This window comes from Anser anser (genome assembly GCF_964211835.1).
Source record: "Anser anser genome assembly, chromosome: Z".
NCBI classification, from domain to species: domain Eukaryota; kingdom Metazoa; phylum Chordata; class Aves; order Anseriformes; family Anatidae; genus Anser; species Anser anser.
The window spans coordinates 29,455,634-29,476,859 of NC_139723.1; the positions used below are offsets into that span (position 1 = coordinate 29,455,634).

Sequence of the window (21,226 nt, forward strand, 5' to 3'; positions counted from 1 at the left end):
CATTTTACTGATGACACACCACACAGCATAACTATGTGACAGTCAAAAACTGTATTTACATCTGAATTACTTTTCTCCTTTTGACCTTTAAATAACAACTAAGGTTAACCTAGTGAAAGAACACAGGCAAGGGAGAACTCTGCAGTTTTCCCATCTGCTCGCATCATGTAGATAAAAACAATTTTCTCATAAAAATGTAATCTCTCTCTTTAGACTTTCATAGAGCAGTCAGGAAGTTGGGAAGAGGGCATGAAACCAGAAAAAAAGTGTAAGAAATCTATCAAATGGCCACAGTTTAAAACTGATCAGTGGATCACCATTTGGAAGAACTGGGTATTCAACACCTCTTGACTCAAAGGTTTCCTCTGATACCAGAATAACAAGTCTAGTGGAAGAAACAGAGGATTTCACTGAGTCCACTCCCTTGTGAAAAAACGGGTGAGCATATAATCAACAGCTCTTCATATCTGTCAGCATGGGGGACTCCTTGCCTTGGAACAGACATGACAAAGCTAAAATGCAATTTTCAAAATCATAACCTACTTCTACACTTGATGAAGCACATATGCAGGCCTCAAAGAGAATCCACACCAAATTTCACATGACAAAGCTAAAATGCAATTTTCAAAATCATAACCTACTTCTACACTTGATGAAGCACATATGCAGGCCTCATAGAGAATCCACACCAAATTTCAAATCAGCAACATAAGACAGAGAAATCAAGGTAATACTAAAGTTTTAAAAGAGTATTTTTAACTGATGACATTTAAGTAGGTAGTGTCCTTTTACTTTCTGCCATTACCTCAAATGCAAACCAAACACCTTACAAGCTGCTTCGTCAGCCTCTAGTATGCCTATTCAGCATGTCGGACAAATTACTCAGATATCATGCCCTTTGAACACAAGTATCTGCATTTGCCACAACTTCCCCTGCTTTTCAAATGCTGCACTTACAGTGAAACAACATTAAAAAAAAGGAAAAGTAATACAGAAGAAAACGTGCCATCATACAAAGGATCTGCTTGGTTTTGGAACTCCCATTTGGAACTCATTATAGGATACCCTTTTATACAATAGGCTTTGTGTGTTTTTCCTGCAACTGATTTACACAGCATTTCACACCATCTTAAACAGATGTCTTGCACCAGCTCCATACAAAAGCAACACTGAAAAGTTAACTTCTTAAATAAAAAAATGGTCATCTACAGGTGCATATGGCTTTCTTACTACTCACCAATTCAGTTTGATCTACATTTAGCTAACTTTTATTCTGTTTTAGCACAGGTTACTTATGAAAGCACCTTGAAACACTCTGTAAGTTCAAAGAGCAGCTATCCTGATCTCAGGGAAGTTTGCAAACTGCAAGTGATGTGACTGTTGATCCACAAAATCATTTAAGATCCATTCAAAATTACTAGACTTTATCAGCCCAGATGAGCCTCTGTTTAAGGATACTAATTTCTTTCTGATTAATGATACCCTACCATTTGTGCAGTGCCAGACATTACAGCAAGAATGCCCATCATCAAAAAAATGGTTAATATTCTCCACCTCTAAGGGCCACGAAGCTGAATAACATTTTTTTGGATTTTTTTTTTTTGGCAGTGTTAGAAAACACGAAGTACATACACTCTAAGTGTTTTCTCTATCTAAGCAATACCTCAGTACTGATTCCAGCTAATGCCCAACAGTCCCACTGAGACAAACTGTCCCTGTATGATTGATGATGATAACTAAGAAGATTTTAAATTTACTGTGGAGCACTGAGAATCTTCCTTTTAACATGAAATGTATTTCTGATATGCACTCATCTTTCTGCTAGCACTTCTGCAGCCCTACAATGCAGCTTCAGAACAGATGATGCTATCAATGTCTGTTTCATGTCGCAGCAATCTATAGTTATGCATTCTCATAGTGTTGTCTCAAAGTAAAACTGAGCAAGAAACTGCCAAAAAAAAAACCAACAGTCAGAGTCAAGAACTTTTAATTGCTTGAGCAACTTATATAAAGTGAAGATCTCAATTCCCACTGAAGCAGGTAAGCTCCTCATGGAACCAGGCCTTCTGTCCAAACTTGTTGCTAAAGCACTCTCACCTTCTGCGCTGTCATGTTTGTCATGTGCACATAATAGTGCCTAAGCGCTAGTTCACTCTAGCAAACTCATCCAATAACGTTAATAGGTATCACCTCAGCATTAGCTTTTGCCTACAAGCTAAAATTAGATTTTGATGGGAAGCAATTACAAATTTGACAGGTGTTCATTATTTGCAAATAGTAATCATGTAATGCCACAGATCATTAACATCTCATAACAACAGATTCCACAATCACATCCATTAAAATAACAAATACATGCTCCAAAGAAACATGGCTAGCGCATCACTGGAATTATGCACTTTGGCAGAAAATTACTATTATAAAGAAAAAGAGGGCCTTTAGTCCGTCTTAAGCATAAGAGTGCGGTTTTAGTGTTGTATTTTTTCTGAAAAGCCGTACCTCCCTTCCAGTGTTTAGGAGTCTACAGGAATAAATGCTCAGAAATGTTGATGGCATTTGGCTATCTTAATCAGGCTCTATTGAAGAACACAGACATAAGTGAACCATTTTCTTGTGCCTTTTCTCTGTACCTTCTGAGGTGCAAATTTTGCATGACCAAACACTGTTCAGACACAAATGGAGGATTACTAGTCACGCCAAAATATTTGGTGATTACATTTGCACATCTAATTAGCAGTGTGAATCACTGATTGATCTTATGACAAACAAAGAAAAACAGAAACACTTTTTGAAAATTTACCCGGTCATTTCACAGACAGAAATCCACATCCATCTCGAATAGCAATCAATTTGTGGCCAAAGCTCCACCCCCAGGACCATCTTTCTTCCCCTGTGAGCAGGGTTGAAAGTGGTCTGGAAAAGTACAGGAGAACTACAACAAACTTTCACAGCAGAGAGGCATTAATACTGTGGCCAGCTTACACACTTTCAGCTGCAAAGTCACAGTATTTATTGTTTTTACCAGGCTAGTATCAGTCCTGTTATATTGAAGAATTCTGTTGCTACAGTGGCAGCATGGAAAAAAATCTCATCCTGATACAAGACAAATATTCTGCCTATGCTGCAAAAACTGCCGCCTCTGATTAGTAAAAATTGAAAACCCTGTGTTTATTCTAATGAATTCTCATGTGTCATATTCCTAGGGCATCAAAAGAAATGTTTTGGCATTTATTAATGCAAGTCAGCACACTAATTTTGACCACCTACCTATCAAAATTCTTTCTGAACATGAGCTAATTGTCTAAGATCTTTCATAAACAAAGCAAACAGAAAACCCTGTCTGTGAGAGTTCAAGCAAGTGTGCATGCATGTGTGTGTGCACACAGGCATATGAACATGTCTGAATACATATTGTGTGCATCCTCGTTTTTGTAGAGGCCAAGCTTGGTTAAAAGAATCAAAAGCATGCAGCTCTTCAATTTCCTTCACATATTTTTAGAAAGACCAAGACAAATCCTCTTGAAAAACAGTTGGAATTTAAGCTATGACCAATAAAGAATTACCTGTATTTGTATTTAGAAATCCAAGTAAACTCTAAACTTCACTATAGCACAATACATGTACAGATACGGCAATTCAGTCCTTTAAAAAAAAGAAAAAGAAAAAAAAAGCACACCAAGTGCCCATGTTTTCTGATGCAGCAAGGAGTATCTTTTTATCCTGGTCTTCCAAAATAATTGTGAGGTTAGTCATAATTCTCTTCTTATACATGTTGAAGCAAAGATACCCAGATGTTCAAGCAAAAACCAACCCTGCCACACCATAACAATGTGCACCTGAAGAGACTGCTACCCTGAAAACAAAACCACATTCTCATCCAAATACTGTACCTTGTTATTTCTTCTTTAAGTTTACATGGATCCTCCGCATAGAATTTAATGCCAAAATACAAAGTATATGGGGGTCCAGCTGCAGAGAAATAAAGTGTGAAAGTGAATTGTTATGAACTGGAAGTTGTTACGAATTGTTACCAGCTGCAACAAAGCAGCTATAAAGAAGCCTATCTAAATATTTCATGAAACTTGAAATCAGCAAAAAAACCTACCACTTCCACACAGCAAAGCTGCACTCACTACAGGAGGAAAGAAAAAAGCTAAGAAAAGTATTTTTATTAACAAATACTAATCACTTCAGCACTTCTGATCATCTTATGGAGCAGCTTTAATTATGTGACACTTTAATTAACAAATACTTGGAAAATCTTTTCTATTTCACCTTTTAAAAATACTATTCTCCAGAAAGATTCAGTTAACTCAGGACCATGATTCTTACAGCCACACTTATTCCGCATATGTTCCACTTTTCACATATTTTTTATTTTTTATAGAAGGTCTCCAAACTTTTGTTAAAGTAAAATAATCTTTTTATATTATTTAATTATAATACAAGTAACAGATGTTACATCTGTGTTACCTGTAGAGTGGCAGCAAGAGCAGATGCCCTACTATCAGTGTGAGACACTACTTTTACTTTCACAAGAAAAATGGAATCTAACTTGGTTATGGTAAGGTACAGGATGGGAGAGGTTTCACAGCTACTGTGAAACTAACTACACAAGTTAAGGATAGCACCATCTATTATTCTAAGGTAAAATTTAATTACACAGAAATCTTTGGACACTAATTACACAAGTTATTGTAAAATGACGACATGTTCAGTCTGTGTGATGAACTGTAGCAATAAACTAGTTCATGGACTATCAAACTATTGTGACTAGAACATAGATGTTGGACAGGGTGTATCTGTGGAATATTGCCTCTGTTACTTCACTTTCAGATAACTTCTTTAAGTTTGAATTAAATACTTACTGTTTATCAGCTCCTTATGTTCAGCAAGGGTCTTTGCAGGGTCCAGCCAGTACTGTGAGACAGATGATGGAAATTAGTCACTTACGTGGAAAATTAAGAAAGAGTAATTGCAATTATGCAAGTCCAATGTTACATATCTTCTCTAGGAGTAGTGGTCTTCCTGAAAAGAAATGTTTTGCTAAGAGGCCCCCATCTCAGGCTCCTGACCAAGCTGGCTCTATGGAAGTATCATAGTGGGTACATTTTGGTGTCTATGTTATCCAATACAGCTAGCACACTGCTGTACGTAACCTTTGTATTTACTTCCTGTGAGATTAACATAACCAGGATGACTCTGAAATAACAGCAACAGCAAAGCAAGTAAGACAGGACATACAAGGAAAGAATGAAAGCACTACATTTCTTTTCAAAAAAAAAAAAATAAAGATTGTAGGGAAGAACAGGCATTAACAACACTCCTACTACAACTAAGAAGTTACTGTAAGAACATAGTAATCAATTTTTCTTTGTGTCCACTAAGTATAGGACATGAAGAAATTGCTTCAACTGGAAGCAATGGAAAATAAGTTTTGATTTTTAGGAAAATGCTTCCAATAGCAGGGGAAGGAGATGACTGGAAATAGTCACCCTGGGAGGGAGGGCACAGAGCCTCTTCCACCAAGTTTATGGAAGCAGTTGGTTGCATCAGAGATGATCAAGGCATGCTAAATATGCCGCAGAGGGGTGAACTGTTACAAGGGTTCCCCTACCACTTGATCAGCAGACACTGTAATTACTCACCGATTACTCTGCCCTGACTTAAACTTCTCAACAAAAGTTTTACTGTTACAGTTCTGCAGACCAGCTGCATACTGCCCATTATGGCTACACAGGTCACGGGCATGATAAACACCCTGCTCTTGTAATCACTCCAGTTACTTATTTCTTCCTTTTCTTGGCATTTCTGTTATTCAGTTATTGATCGAAAGTCCAGAGGCAGCAGCCAAGACCATTTGTGTCTTCACTTTTTTCAGTCCTGTTCCCTCATACAGAAACTTTTTGGACCAGCTAGGATGGGCATACCTTCTTCACAGAATCATCTAGGTTGGAAGAGACCTCCAAGATCACCTAGTCCAACCTCTGACCTATCACTAACAAGTCCTCCACTAAACCATATCACTAAACTCTACATCTAAACGTCTTTTAAAGACCTCCAGGGATGGTGACTGAGCCACTTCCCTGGGCAGCCCATTCCAATGCCTAACAACCCTTTCGGTGAAGAAGTACTTCCTAATATCCAATCTAAACCCCCCCCTGGCCCAACTTTAGCCCATTCCCCCTCGCCCTGTCACCAGGCACGTGGGAGAACAGACCAACCCCCACCTCTCTACAGCCTCCTTTAAGGTAACTGTAGAGTGTGATACGGTCACCCCTGAGCCTTCTCTTTTCCAGGCTGAACAACCCCAGCTCCCTCAGCCGCTCCTCGTAAGACTTGTTCTCCAGACCCCTCACCAGCTTGGTCGCCCTTCTCTGGACTCGCTCGAGCACCTCGATGTCCTTCTTGTAGCGAGGGGCCCAAAACTGAACACAGTACTCGAGGTGCGGCCTCACCAGAGCCAAGTACAGGGGGATAATCGCTTCCCTAGCCCTGCTGGCCACACTGTTTCTTACGCAAGCCAGGATGCTGTTGGCCTTCTTGGCCACCTGAGCACACTGCTGGCTCATATTCAGCTGACTGTCAATCAATACTCCCAGGACCTTCTCTGCCACCAGGAATCTTTATAGCACACCACAGCATGATGAAACAACACAGCGAGCAGCCATTTCCGGAGCATGCTTCGAAGTGGTAGGAGGAATGATTTGCAGGGAAAACCCCTACACACCAGGAGGGAGGCCTGGAAAGATCAAAGGACTGGTGAAGAACTGCAAAGGATCCCCATGCCTTGTTCTTAAAAGCAGTGGAAACAAATGCTACAGAATAAAGCTGTTAGAAAATTGCAGCAGATTGAATTTACTCCCTTCATACCTACACCTTGTGTTTTTTTTTTTAACTAAGGAACTATATATATCAATGAATAAAGCAACCCCTTACTCATCCTCCCCTTCCCCCCTCCCCCCGAAATAGCTGTAGAGAATAAAAATGAAAAGGTCAATCCAAAAAATATTTTTTGAACTTCTCTGGACTAAACAATTTCACTATTAGAAAGAGTAACAAAGAAGACGGAAAAACACTACAGAGGACTTGAGCAGAACATCTCAAGGAACTAACTAAGTGGTTTTAAACAACTACCTTTATTTTGAGAAAAAAAAAGAAAAAAAAACCACGAAAACAAAATACTTCCATTAGCTGTTGATCCATCTGTAATAAAAGCAGCTATGTGCCTTGTTCTTGTTCTAGTGGAAATACATTGCCATTTCAATCCAGGAATGTTTTTTAAGAAGTGCCACAAACTGAGATTGTAAGAGCCACCATCCATTGATTCAGCAAGCTGCATTTTGAAACAAAGTAATTAGGATAGTACTTTGCAAATGAGGGATATCTTATATTTGACTCTTACCCCTACACAATCTCTCAGCAGTCAAGACTGACAGCTTCACAAGGATATACATTTAGGAGCAAACACTTCAGATTTCCTAAATTTTGAAGGAAAAAAATGTTCAATACTTGTATTGACTACATCCACCAACTATGCTAATAGAAAACCCTCTAACCTCAACAGAAGGTGGGAAGGAAAGAAAAACTTGTTACACTTGTTCAAACATCCTATTGGAACTCCTTGTCAGAAATAATCTGGGCTAGCACAATAGGATGATAAAGAGATTTCAAAGTAAACAGACAGAAAAAAGGCAGAATAACTCTGCAGTGCGCATTCTGGCCACAGAACACACCTCTTCCCAAAACTGGCATCACAATAGAAAAAAAAAAAAAAAAAAAAAAAACACTGTCAAACTAGCTTGCTTATCATTGACAGTTTTACGTTACATCACAAGAGACCAAAATTACGCTGTTTCAAAATCAGATCAAAATCTGTGACAGAATTACTCCTTTGTTAAGTTTTCCTTAAGTAAACTGAAATCAGCTTCAGTTCAAGATGTGTTGTATTATGGGCTTCTTTGCAATTTAACTTTACTTGCACATATACGTTATTTGTGAAAAATTTATATTTATGGATCATCACTCAAGTTTCCAAGTGAAGCACTGAACAGTTACAGATTTCTGGTTGTCTCAATAATCTGAACTTCACCTTCTCTTGTACCCATATCATTCACTGGCTCAGATAAAACAGAATTCAGCCACTTAACTGAAGACTGTGTAGACTATATGGACATGAACAGATAATATAGAAGAGGGGTTGATTGCATTATAAATCTTAATTCTCACTATGCTGTTCTTGACTTGTGACACCAATTATATTCCTTGTACGGAATTCAGCGGGAAATATCAAAATTCAGATTCAGAGAGAATCTGAAGAGAGGAGAGGGAACAAATCTTGTTATTCATATTGACAAACACTTCCTTTCTTTCCCCCCAAGCTGAGTCAGGAGGAGGAACTCATCCTGAGCCCTCATCACAGTGAGACAGCTTGCTGCTACTCATGCTAGGGAAACACAGCATCAGCTGCCACAAGTTAAAATGCTGTTGCGAGGGTACTGTTGGCCTCTAGATCCATGTGCTGTGTAGGTGAGGTGAAACAGTTCAGCTCAGACTGGACAGAAAGTGGTGGAGATGAGGCAAGACCCTAGTCTGTCTTGTGTTGCCTGTAAGTATCTAGCGTTGTGGTAATGCCAAAAACGATGCTTAAAATCACTTTGTAGCTATTTATTATTTTAAAGGCTGCCATTATTTTCCTGAAGAATGCAAGGGGTGGGAGGAGCACAAGGGGATTTCTAACTTTTTATTTACAAGCCAAAGATGAATGGAATTTCATGGTTAATGTAAAGGCATTTCCAAGCCTCCATTAGACAATAAAGATGGGAACAGTCATAAAACCAGAAATGCCACAATAGAGCCCTCTAAGCATACATAGGCATGCGTACATAATAATGTGTATTAGAAACACGTTAAAGGTTTGTATACACACACGAATACTGTTGGGTATAGTTTTGAGCAAATTCTTAAAGATTCAAGAGAAATGATAAAAAAGCAGAGTCTCACTAATCCAATACACTTGCACAGTAGGTGCTGACAATAAACTTTGCATTCGTGAATGCCAAAGTAGCTCAAACCTGCAGCCTCATTCTTTTTCTGTGTTTGGCAGTCAGCTCTCCAATTCCCAGTGATTCACCAGCTGTGTCTCTCCTGCACGCACAGCAAGGGTTATCTGACTTATAAGCAGCTCCCCACTACTGCAAACAGGGGGAGATCCCAGCATTTACCCATCCAGCTGCAGGTAATAAATTCTGTGCATCTGAAAGGGGAATTTGATGTTCAGAGAAGAAACGGAAAAAAAAAGCTGACAGTATTCCTAAGTAGTGCTAACCAATGGAACTATTAATTTACTAAATCGATGGCTATTAATTTACTGTTATTTGCAAAGACCACTTAATATTAGAACAATATAAGAAATTACTATTTACTAAGACTGAATATAAATGTACAATGAAATGAAAATATTCATATTTAATTTATAGGTAGGAATTATGAAAAAACAATATATTGAAAAAAGTACAGCATATATAAGAATAGATGGGCTATATTGTCATTTGTACTTTTACAGATCTGGCTCCCATATGAAGATTTTAAACTGAGACAAAACTGTGTAAGCAGTATGCATCTATGCATCATGAAGTCTTTCATAATTTTTAAATGGGTGCAAACATCTTTCCATGAATCTGGAATCATCATTTCTTGAATCTGCATAAGGTTAAACTTGGGTCAAATTCCATGAACATGCTTGAAATAAAATATTAACTAGCTTGAAATGTTTGCCGTGGTATCAATCAATGAAATGTCTGGTGGAGAGAAATCTATCAACTTCAGACTAAATCACAAGCTGTCTCAATCAGATTCTTACAAAGCTGTACCAATCACGTCACATGTACCAGTTTTTGTTCACATTTAAAACAGAAAAAACACATCTTTTAAGAGATAATCTGGTATTTTTTGATTATGATCTGCTATTGTCACGATTCTTCCATAATTTAAGACATTAGCAATTATTTTGTCAATTTTTCTGCAAATGTTCTGAGCAAACAATCTAGATCTGCTAAACTGAAGACATCTGGGTAATTAATAATTATTAATATTTTATTATATACTTATTATTATATTATTATTTATTATATACACCTCATTAATAAGTCTGAAAACAAAAAAGTTCTTTGCTGATATATATTATATGTGTAACTTATCAGGTATTTCCTACATACAAAAATGTATGGAACACGTGTCTTTTTTATTAGAATATGAAATTAAATAAATTATACCTAGAATTAAATCTATACCAGTATGAGTTTCATGTTGATCTTGCTACATTTTAAAACCTTGCTCTTCAACCGCCTTTAACTCAGCTGACCACCAGCTTTGTCTAGGTTGTTTCAATCTATTAAATGTCTGCTGCAATTTCTAGCTTCTAATCAATATTAACAGCTTTCATTTTCTTTTTATTGACTCCACAGTCTATTTTAACAAGCACTAGTCTTTTTCTTTTTGGCTAATTCAGTTTATCATCCCTATGGACAAATGTCAAATTCACACAAAAACAAAATACAGACTAATTACAATTCGCCTGTTTTTCTAAGCTCTTGAGATCAAAACATACAATACATGATGTGACAATAATGCCCTATAGAACAGATGTTTTCAGTGGCAAACAAATGTTTTAAAATTGTGCCCTTTTTTCTACAGTTACGTTACATGCAGTCTGTTCAATCTGTTACCCTTCCCAATTTGGTGTAATAACTTGTCAGTCTGAGGACACTGCGATTACTTTATTAATCATTCAGGATGGATCTGGAAACACACTTGGGGTGTGGCATGGCAAGGTTGAGGAGTTCATAGCACTGGCTGCTGTGCTCAGCTTCACCACAGCTGGTCTGACTGCAGCACACCAATTTTCAGTAGAAAGCTCAGTTTCAGAGCTATAGATACATCTACAATACACAGTGGGTGCATGGTGCAGAGACACAGCACTGCCCATCTCTTGTTCAGTCCAGATCTTGGAGCAATATACATGGGTTAGCACAGCACCACACTCTAACTGGAGCCAGGGAAATTAGCTTGGATGTGATGCTGAATTAACACGGTGATAATGCTTTCTCTATTTGTGTTTCTCCCCTTGGAGTTCCAAGAGAACATCAGTATCCTGTACACTGTGAATATAACAGCTCAGATTAGCATTACACTGGAGAAGAAAAGAATTATATTTGCATGACAGCCTTCGGTACAGTGCAGACATGTTTCAGCAGCTTTAGGTTAAGCAGATTTAGCATGAGAGTTCAGCTAAGAATGTATGGCGGCAATCTGGCCACTGTGAGACTCCAGACAGGCTTCTGGGGAAAAAAAATACATATCAAGGGACATTTAAAATGTTTGTGACTGTCTAGTTTTCTGCAATAAGGTGAGCTCCAAAATCTTTCTTTGTAAAAGAAGCTCTAGTAGCATGACTTTTCAGCACGCTTTTGTGATTTGACAAGGGAATGACTTCAGCCTTCAAAGGTACCCTTTACCTCATCAAATACAGCTCAGCTTTTCCTGAGATATTGTGTGTTAAAATTGACGTTTCCATTCTCTTTTAGGTGCCTCAAGAAAATACTGGCCTCCTGCCAAAGTAGTAATTAGCACGACTAAGGCACACTGGGGATGCCACAAAGGCAGCAGCAGCAGAGACTACATGGGGAACACCTGGGAGCTGCAGCAAGGGGGGAACTGGACATGAGAGAGGCAGGGGACCTGCACAGGCCTCCCAGCACTGACTCACCCAGCATTCAGCTGCCCCTCCAGTAAAGAAGAGGTAAATCACAAGGCCCTGGTACTCCCAAGCACTAAAGCAATGCAAGAGTAAAAGGCAGGACAGAGTTTCCTAAACCACCATCAGCTTTTGCAACACAGACTCTGTCTTGACTGAAAATACCAGACAGGGAACAATATCCTCTATTTCTGACAGATGAGACAGAAGACAGAAATGCCCAATCCATCAGCTCCCAGCTGACCATTTACATCAAGGCTGCATCTGGTTTCAGCACAACTTGAGCGTCTGCAGTCTATACATCAATGTAAAAGGTTCAGGTGAAAGGCTGATGATGAGACAAACTGAGAAATCCAGTGATACACAAATAAAACTGTTTTTTCTTTAAAGTATTTTAAGCAAAAAACATACTAATACGCCACATTAAAAAGCACTGAGTGATTTGTTTGAATAACTTCACAGAGGTTAGGAAACACTACAGACAACATACAGCATTAGTTCAACACATCTGCTCAGTCAGTTTCATATTATAAGATTTTAAATAAATTATTAAATATTATATGTTAATTATTACAAGGTACTTTTTTGTTGTTTTTCCTTAGGACTTCAGCTTTATTCAGAGCGCAAGATAGATATAACTGAAGTATTTCATGGAGAAAGTATTCTGGCAATTCCTAACATTCATTCACTTATTTTGCAAATTAAATACTGGTCTTTTAACATGGAGAGTTTGAGGGAACCTGGAATGTCAATAAAGATAAATTTGTGTAACACTACCTTAGAGACAGTGTCATCCAACTTATGCTTTATCCACTACTCATGATCCTCCCAGTGACACCCAGTTCTGTCAATCTGTTTTTTGCATCCAGCATTCTCTCACTTGCTAATTAGTTTGTTAACTATTCAGAAACAGACAGTTTTAATGTTATGCGTTTGTACCCTACATAGCACAGTGAAACCCTGTTCCCTGATTAGAGCCCCAGGTTCCACTAAAATAATGATGATACCACCCACATAAGAGGTAGTTCACCAATACAGCACTTAAAAGACCACCTGGAAGTGCTGAGGCATGCAAAATTAATGCTGAAAATAACTAAAAACATTATTTTAAGCCCTTAATAAAAATTAAAAAGAAATATTTTGTGACTGGTTTATATTCTTTAAAATATATATTTTTACCCACCCTATTTTATTTGCCATTCAATTAAATATATAGTATTACCAAAAAGAAAAATGACAGGGTTAATAATGAAATATTCCCCACCATGAGCAACGTATTAATAAGTGGCTAAAACTCCAAACACATTTTTCAGTCTGAGAATAACTCAGGAGCAGAGTTTTAAAACTAATTAAAAAGGTAATCTTTTTCCCCTTCCCTCAGGAAACCTACTCTGGCCAAACCAAAACATTCCCAGTCCAAAATTCAAACCCGTGTTTCTTGACAGCCTGCAAGGCTGCAGGGCTAATTCCCACAACAACCCAGAGTGTTTTAGCAATATTCAGTGTACAACTGAACGCATGTTTACAGATGAAGTGCAAGGTGGTGTTTGTTTCATGGAAGCTTTCCCTTTTATTCTTAAGATGTTACAAGATTTCACTAAAAATAACAGGCTAGCAACAACCAACATGAGGCACCTAAAACTTGACACATTAGCACAGGTTTACTCTTGTATGAGCTCTCCAGATGAAACAGCATCAGGTTTTAATTACCCATATACAGACAAGCAACAGCAGCAGGCATTTTTATAGCATTTGCCATAACACAGCCCAGGTGCAAAGCCTGCAGCACAACCTCGGCGGTCACTGTGGCAGCCCCAACGTGGTAGGGCAGGTGCGCTCCCTGACGTGGCCCACAGTTGTGGTCTCTGGTTGTGCGTCCTGGCAGCTTCCCAGCTGCGTGTCAGGACAAAGCTGATGTGTGCACCACTCTCCCGTGCACCTGGGACTCCCTCACAAAGAAAACCTGTGAGTGGGGGGAGCATACAGCGCTCCATCAGGGGACCAGCAGTACGACCACGCTGGACACACTGACCCACCGGTGCAGGAGCCAGGCAAGACACATGCCTTGACAAGAAAGACCACAGCTCCTCGTCTGTGCTAGTACAAATGACATCCCCGTGACATGGCAATGGCAGGACAAGAGCAGGTGAACGAGGGAGGTGGGATGAACACTTTCATAATCTGCCTGAGGGTAGAAAGGGTTTGCAGAGAGATCTGGATAGTCTGGATCGATGGGCTGCATCCAATTGCATGATATCTAACAAGGGTAAGTGCCCAGTGCTGTACCTGGGTCGTAACAACCCCACGCAGCAGTACAGGGCTGGGAAGAGAGGCCGGAAAGTTGCCCAGCAGAAAAGGACCAAGGGGTGCTGGCCAAAAGCCAGCTGGACATGTGCTAGCTTTGGGCCCAGCTGGCCAAGAAAATCCTGGGCTGCATCAGAAACAGTGTGGCCAGCAGGACTAGGGAAGCAATCATCCCCTTGTAGGTGGCACTGGTGAGACCACACATCAAACAAATACTGTGTTTTGGGCCCCTCACTACAAGAAGGACATCAAGGTGCTGGAGCATGTCCAAAGAACAGCATGGAAGCTGGTGAAGGGCTAGAGAACAAGGCTTATGAAGAGCAACTCAGGGAGCTGGGGTTGTTTAGTCTGGAGAAGAGAAGGCCAAGGAGAGACCTTATTGCTCCCTACAGCTACCTGAAAGGAGGTTGCAATGAGTAGGATGCCAGTCTCTTTTTTTAGGTTACAAGTGACAGGACATGAAGAAACAGTCTCAAATTGCACTAAGGTGGGGCTTAGCTTGGATATTGGAAAGAATTTCTTCACAGAAAGGGTGGTCAAGCATTGGCAGGGCTGCCTAAGGAAGTGGTGAAGTCCCCAACCCTGGAGGTATTTAAAAGACGTCTGGATGTGGTGCTTAGGGACATCGTTTAGTGATGGCATTTCATAAATGAGATTAATGGTTGGACTTGATGTTCTTGAAGGTCTTTTCCGACCTAGATGATTCTATAATTCATGCAGAAATCAAGAATCACTGTGCCTTCCTGATCATGGGCTGCACGGAAAATTAGGGTAAGGCTAACGTTAAAACTACACCACTAGAGCATGATGTGGGAGAAAAAGGCAAAAAGGTCATATACCTATTTGAAGAGGCTGAGTTAATGGGGTGATGGCCTACAGCTCATGCACACTACCGTAATAAAAAACGCATTGGTACCACACAATCAAATCAGCTATTCTGTTAGCAGGATGCATCCGAAAATGTGCCTTTATGCATTAAGCCTTTCACAGAAGAGATGTAATCTTGTCTTATTTTCATAATGCCATGTACGCCATTAAATACACAGTATGTATGCCTCTGGAAATGATCCCAGTAATAGCCATTTCTATTTTATTTGTCTGTACAGGGAAAAAAAAAAACAAAAAACAAACAAACAAACAAACAAAAAAAACTCTTGAGAACAAATAATAACTATCTGCTCTTCAACCATACCTTGATTTCTGCAGGAAATCAAAAATACCTTTTAATTCACAGCTGAATCTGACTTTCACCCCATGGAATGAAATTTAGCTTGAAGCTTGTCAAGGAACTGAATTCACAAAGATCTAGGCTATGGCACAGAAATAAAGAAATATCAGGTAGGGCTGCATATATTCCTCAACAGCATTCACACAGTATCACAGTATCACAGATTTCTAGGTTGGAAGAGACCTCAAGATCATCGAGTCCAACCTCCGACCTAACACTAAGTACTCCACCAAACCATATCATTAAACTCTACATCTAAATGTCTTTTAAAGACCTCCAGGGATGGTGACTCCACCACCTCCCTGGGCAGCCCGTTCCAATGCTTAATAATCCTTTCGGTAAAGAAGTACTTCCTAACATCCAACCTAAAACTCCCCTGTCGCAACTTTCGCCCATTCCCCCTCATCCTGTCACCAGGCACGTGGGAGAACAGACCAACCCCCACCTCTCTACAGCCTCCTTTAAGGTAACTGTAGAGAGCGATAAGGTCGCCCCTGAGCCTCCTCTTCTCCAGGCTGAACAAGCCCAGCTCCCTCAGCCGCTCCTCGTAAGACTTGTTCTCCAGACCCCTCACCAGCTTGGTCGCCCTTCTCTGGACTCGCTCGAGCACGTCCATGTCCTTCCTGTAGGGAGGGGCCCAAAACTGAACACAGTACTCAAGGTGCGGCCTCACCAGAGCCGAGTACAGGGGCACAATCACTTCCCTAGACCTGCTGGCCACACTGCTTCTTATACAGGCCAGGATGCTGTTGGCCTTCTTGGCCACCTGAGCACACTGCTGGCTCATATTCAGCCGACTATCAACCAATACTCCCAGGTCCTTCTCGGCCAGGCAGCTTTCCAGCCACTCATCTCCCAGCCTGTAGCTCTGCTTGGGGTTGTTGCGCCCCAGGTGCAGGACCCGGCACTTGGCCTTGTTGAACTTCATACAGTTGACCTCAGCCCATCGCTCCAGCCTATCCAGATCCTCCTGCAGAGCCTTCCTGCCCTCGAGCAGATTGACACACGCACTTAGCTTGGTGTCATCTGCAAACTTACTGAGGGTGCACTGGACACCCTCATCCAGATCATCGATAAAGATATTAAAGAGGACCGGCCCCAGTACCGAGCCCTGGGGGACACCACTAGTGACCAGCCTAAAACCAGATTTGACTCCATTCACCACAACTCTCTGGGCCCGGCTATCCAGCCAGTTTCTAACTGGCTGGAAATTCAATACTCTCTTCCTAATACTGTCTTGACTTCAGTCTCTACATACTATACTTCAACTAAATAGAAGAAATCAGCAAATATTTAGTTAATTCAACGACTTGCTATTTTTACAGAAAGCATGACATCTTTTAATGTCAGGTAGTTGTGCCATACTCCCAGCACAGAACTCTGACTTTAAAAGCATAAGTGCTTCACCTAATTTAACCACAGGGTAGGCATTATGCTCTTTGTAAAATGAAGGTAATATGAAGGCCACCCTGTGAATATGGTGCTGGTTCCAGCTACTGAACACTCCCTGTTCCTTCCCTCTGTCTGCCGTAGCTTTCCACAGGCCATTTTGGGAGGTCACCCAAGATAGCACTGCCCCAAGCCACTGCCTGCTCCGGCCAAAATGTCCCACCCTGTTTTCAATTTTCTTGCCTACCGAGGATCATAATCTCTTGGAGGAAAACGCTCTCCACGCTTGGTGGGTCCCTCCCAAGAGGAACTCCCTCCTCAGAGTAGGGGCTTGAGGACACAGCTGATCCAAGCAGACTTCAAAGTCCACGATCAATTTCCTGACTTCTAGGGTTCCACCAGCAAACGAACAGGCATCCAATATGCCATACAATACCTCCTGCCAAACATGTCCTTCACAGCAAAGGAATACAGTCCAAAACAGTAGCTCAGCAAGCAGCCCAAGCATATCAGTCCACGACATAGGGATGCTGCCTCCCTGGCATAGTAACCACAAGCAAAGCAGGAGCCAGTTTCTGCTGGTCCATCTCACAGAGAACTGCCAACCAGGGAAGCATCGTGGCCGAGCACTGCCTTCAGGGCAAAGCATTAAAACAAAACAAAAAATATTAATCCTACTTTTAAATCATAATTTTGTGCTATTTATACTTGCTTCATTTTGTTTTCAACACCTCATGCAGAATTTAGTATTCGATTCTGTTCCTACCAATGGCTATTCCAAGACTTCAGTGCAAACATATAAAAAGAAATTATTACTAAAAACCTGAGTCAGGAAACAGTGAAAGTGAAAACATGACAATCAATGCTCTATTGGCAAACATCACAAACAGGATAAAGTTTACAGACAGAAAATCTTATCTGCTTTGTCTTTTACTCACCGTTTGATGACTTCGGTCACAGTAGCGCAGTCCAAAGTAATCTATCTCCGCTAGGTTTAAGTGACGAAATACGTAGCCCAGGACAACGGACCCTTTCGTTGACTTCTGTGGGAGAGAATTTACAGACCCTTTTCACAAAGATGCTCTGCCTTTATCAGCTATGTGTAGTCACATTCATGCTTTGTTAGCTTTGTCTAAAAAGAGGAGGCAGTTCCCTGTGCCTTTTACCAAAATTTCAGCTATACAGGAGAAAATATTTTTTCCTGATACATGTTTTATCAAACATTCTGTTAATACTATTAGGTAGCTGGCAAGTCAATAGATACAAAATACAATATAAACAAAAACAAAAATTCATCTGTACTTGCATAAACATGATGCTCATGAACCAAGCATTTTTCTTGCAAATTTCTTTTATCTGATCAAAACTCTGATCCCTGTGACATATTTTAATTCTTAAATCATACTATTCCTTCAACTATTGGCCTGTCACTCAAACTCTGACAGTGACGATCAGGAGGCAAAATTGTCCTTAAAATCTGAGCTATGCACCATTAGCTGCTCTGTTACTACTGTTTGTAAGGCAGGTTGCATTTCAGTGTTTTCATTTAAATTATTTTCGATGCTAGAAGCAGGAAAATCCTACACACTGAATTGAAATAACCCCATTGTTTTCTTGATTATTACTTCACTGTGTGTCTGTTCCAGTATTACTGAACAATGACAGGGACGATATTACAGACAACACTTTAGTATTTATATTATAACCAGCTCACTTCCACCTGAAGGCCTCTTATTTTTTGTTTTGTCTTGCAGTCAACAACAAATAGGCTAGGAAGACAGAGAATAATTACACAGAATGATCCCTCCTCAAAATCAGTTGAAGCCTAAATTCGACATGAAAATACGGAAATAGCTCACAGTTAGGTTTTGGCTAAAGACTTCACATATACATTCGTACATACACTCACAGGCCCTGAAATACCAATGCATACCGGCTGTCCTACACTTGGCATGCATAGTCACGTAACAGTGAATAGCACATACACACTTCAAAGGTGCAATACCAATGACCAGTTTAAAGTGGATTTCATAAACCCATTTACATCCCCTTCAATCCTCTAGATTGTGCTAAACATGCACGAGAGAGATGAAGCAGAAAGTGGAGGCTGTGATAATGTTTGTATTGTTTCACTTTTTAGCCTAAGAAAAATAATTTAAAAATCAAAATGACAAATAGTGCTAATAAAAAAAAAAAAAAACATTTAATTTAGGCTTGCTACTGAAATATCAATCACATGATAGCAAGGAAGATGCACCCATTCTTCTTCAGCTGGTTCATTTGGTCACCATTTGAACCTGGTCACACAGGCAAGGTCAGTATAATTTCAGATGGACAATCACACTCTAAGAAAGCAATGGCAATGTAAACATCTGCGGTAGGGTAGGAGTTGCTTATTCATACTGTTCACCAAATTTAATAAATATTTGCTTAAACTAGGATATATTCTTGAATGATTCTTGCCATGGAACAGTCTAAGCAATAGTGCAGGTTATTTACACTAAGCAACTAGAATTAGATATTGTCTCAGCATGTACCATGAGATTTAATTATCAGCCACAAAACAGAAAACAGTTTAGGGAAATGTATTGTAAAGGTAATCAGAAATTCACTAAATCTCATTTTAGCATTTTGGATAAAGCACAGCAATATGGTGGTTTTATCATAAGATTCCTCAACAACCTGAACTTGGGCTGTAAGAGCAGTGTAAGGCGTAAGTCAGTCTTGTTATCTTGTGACTATCAGGAGCACTATAGCCAACACAGAAACAAAAAAAAAAAAGCAAAACTAAACACACTTCAAAAAAAAAAGCTTAATTATTAGACAGTGGTGTTTCAAGACTGAAGCCGTAATTGTTTTACTTTGTTTTCTCTTTAAATCAGCTGCTATTCAAAGAAGCAAAAGCAATGTCCAACCGAAAAAAAACCACATATTTATCTCATCTTTCCTATTTCATATAAAGACAATTAACTTCATTAGAAATAACACTTAATTACCATTAAACAGTTACAACAACATTTTGGGAACCCAGTGCAGGACAGAAGTCCTAGGAAACAGACATAGTAAAAGCACAAAACCACCAAGCAGCCCTGACACCACACAACCTGCACTTCATTGTAAATTATTCCATTAAGGCATTAAGGGATAAATTATGGTGACACCTCAAAATGGGTACTAAATATTGGAATGATACTACAGACAGAAAGAGCTCCACCATCAGTTACTCAGAGGCACAGGTTTTTGAAACAGTTAACCATATTTTGGTTAGCAAACCACTGAAGAAGGCATAAACAGAGCTGTCTGCCCTGTGACCCACAGGAGGAAACTGGGAGCTGCCTACTGATGGGATGCTGAGACGCAGTGATCTTGATGCTTTAATTTGTTTTCTTCCAGTGAGCCGCCCTCTTCTCATCTGACCAGTGACATCATTTGTTTCATCAACTAGTTTTATCAGCAGAACTAAACAACAGTAATCTGGTGGCAAAGACAAAGCAGTTGGTTTTCCATGCAGGCATCCTACAAAAATGATGCACAATTTTGGGAGCAATCAAAGATATGAAAATAACATAAAAGCTTAAGTCTTAAAAGAGTTGAACCTACATAATTCTTCACCAATTTAGGATTCAGCTAGCCTTCTTGACAGTTTTCTTTTTCAGTCAGAATAAGTTTGCAATGGGCTCTTTGCAAATCTTTGGGACAGCTTTCCTTGCATGGAGGATAAAACCAGTTTGTTATCCCTTAAAAACACTGAGGTTCCACACCTGATTTGGCTGAAATTAAAGACTTCCTTCTTTCTTTTCAGAGATAAATGCATAAAACACTTTTTAACTGCTTTTTACTTAAATTTCTAAGCTGAGAATGAACATAAATGCCTGTTAATTCATTCTCTTGACACAGCTCAGTTAGTGTTTCCATTGCTGCAGCTCCTGCAGAAACATGTGATCCAGCTGTGGTGAAATGCTGAGCAAAACCATCCAACTTACAATGGCTGGCAGTTCCCCACCCCTGCGTCAGGAAGATGCTCACACTGTTGGCTATCCTCAGACAAAACACGCGGTCTGCCATCACCTCCATAGCCCTCCTTAGCAATGCCCTTCACACCCTGCCTCATGTACACAAGGCAGAGCTGCACAAGATAATTGCCAAGAGGATGGCACCCTGTAGCCCCCTATCACCCTAAACCCACTTGCTTAACCTCCCAGCACTGAGGAGCACCTTTCAGGTCCAACACTGACCCTCGCTGAAACCACTCCAGCTTCATCTTCATTTAAAGTTCCCAGTTTAAGCCAACTGATTTCAGGGTTTCATGCAGGTAATTTGGCTCTCCAAGCGGAATCAGGAGAGGAATTTTGCTGATGAATCCCTAAGAGGCTTCTTCTCAGGCCTGAAAAACATTTTTACTGCATTTGAAAAAAGTTTTGCAAACTCAGAAAAGCTGTCTTATTTTCCCTGACAAAAATACAGCATCAATCAGCAAAACTGCAGAGTACAACTACTGAAGATGTCAGTAGGATTACATTTGCAACATATGACATCGCATAAATTATATG

At 39.9% G+C, this 21,226-nt stretch overlaps 1 protein-coding gene across 4 annotated transcripts in view; it reads right to left on the bottom strand.

Annotated features, from left to right (window-relative positions):
• Window positions 1-21,226, bottom strand: part of EPB41L4A (erythrocyte membrane protein band 4.1 like 4A) — a 135,641-nt gene that overhangs the window by 66,970 nt on the left and 47,445 nt on the right. For all 4 annotated transcript variants that reach the window (XM_083816517.1, XM_083816515.1, XM_083816516.1 and 1 more), the window contains exons 2-4: window positions 17,615-17,719; window positions 4,869-4,920; window positions 3,891-3,969 (exon numbers count right to left, since the gene is read on the bottom strand). In XM_083816517.1, the coding sequence (XP_083672643.1) occupies window positions 3,891-3,969; window positions 4,869-4,920; window positions 17,615-17,719 (236 nt within the window). The remainder of the gene's footprint in view (window positions 1-3,890; window positions 3,970-4,868; window positions 4,921-17,614; window positions 17,720-21,226) is intronic.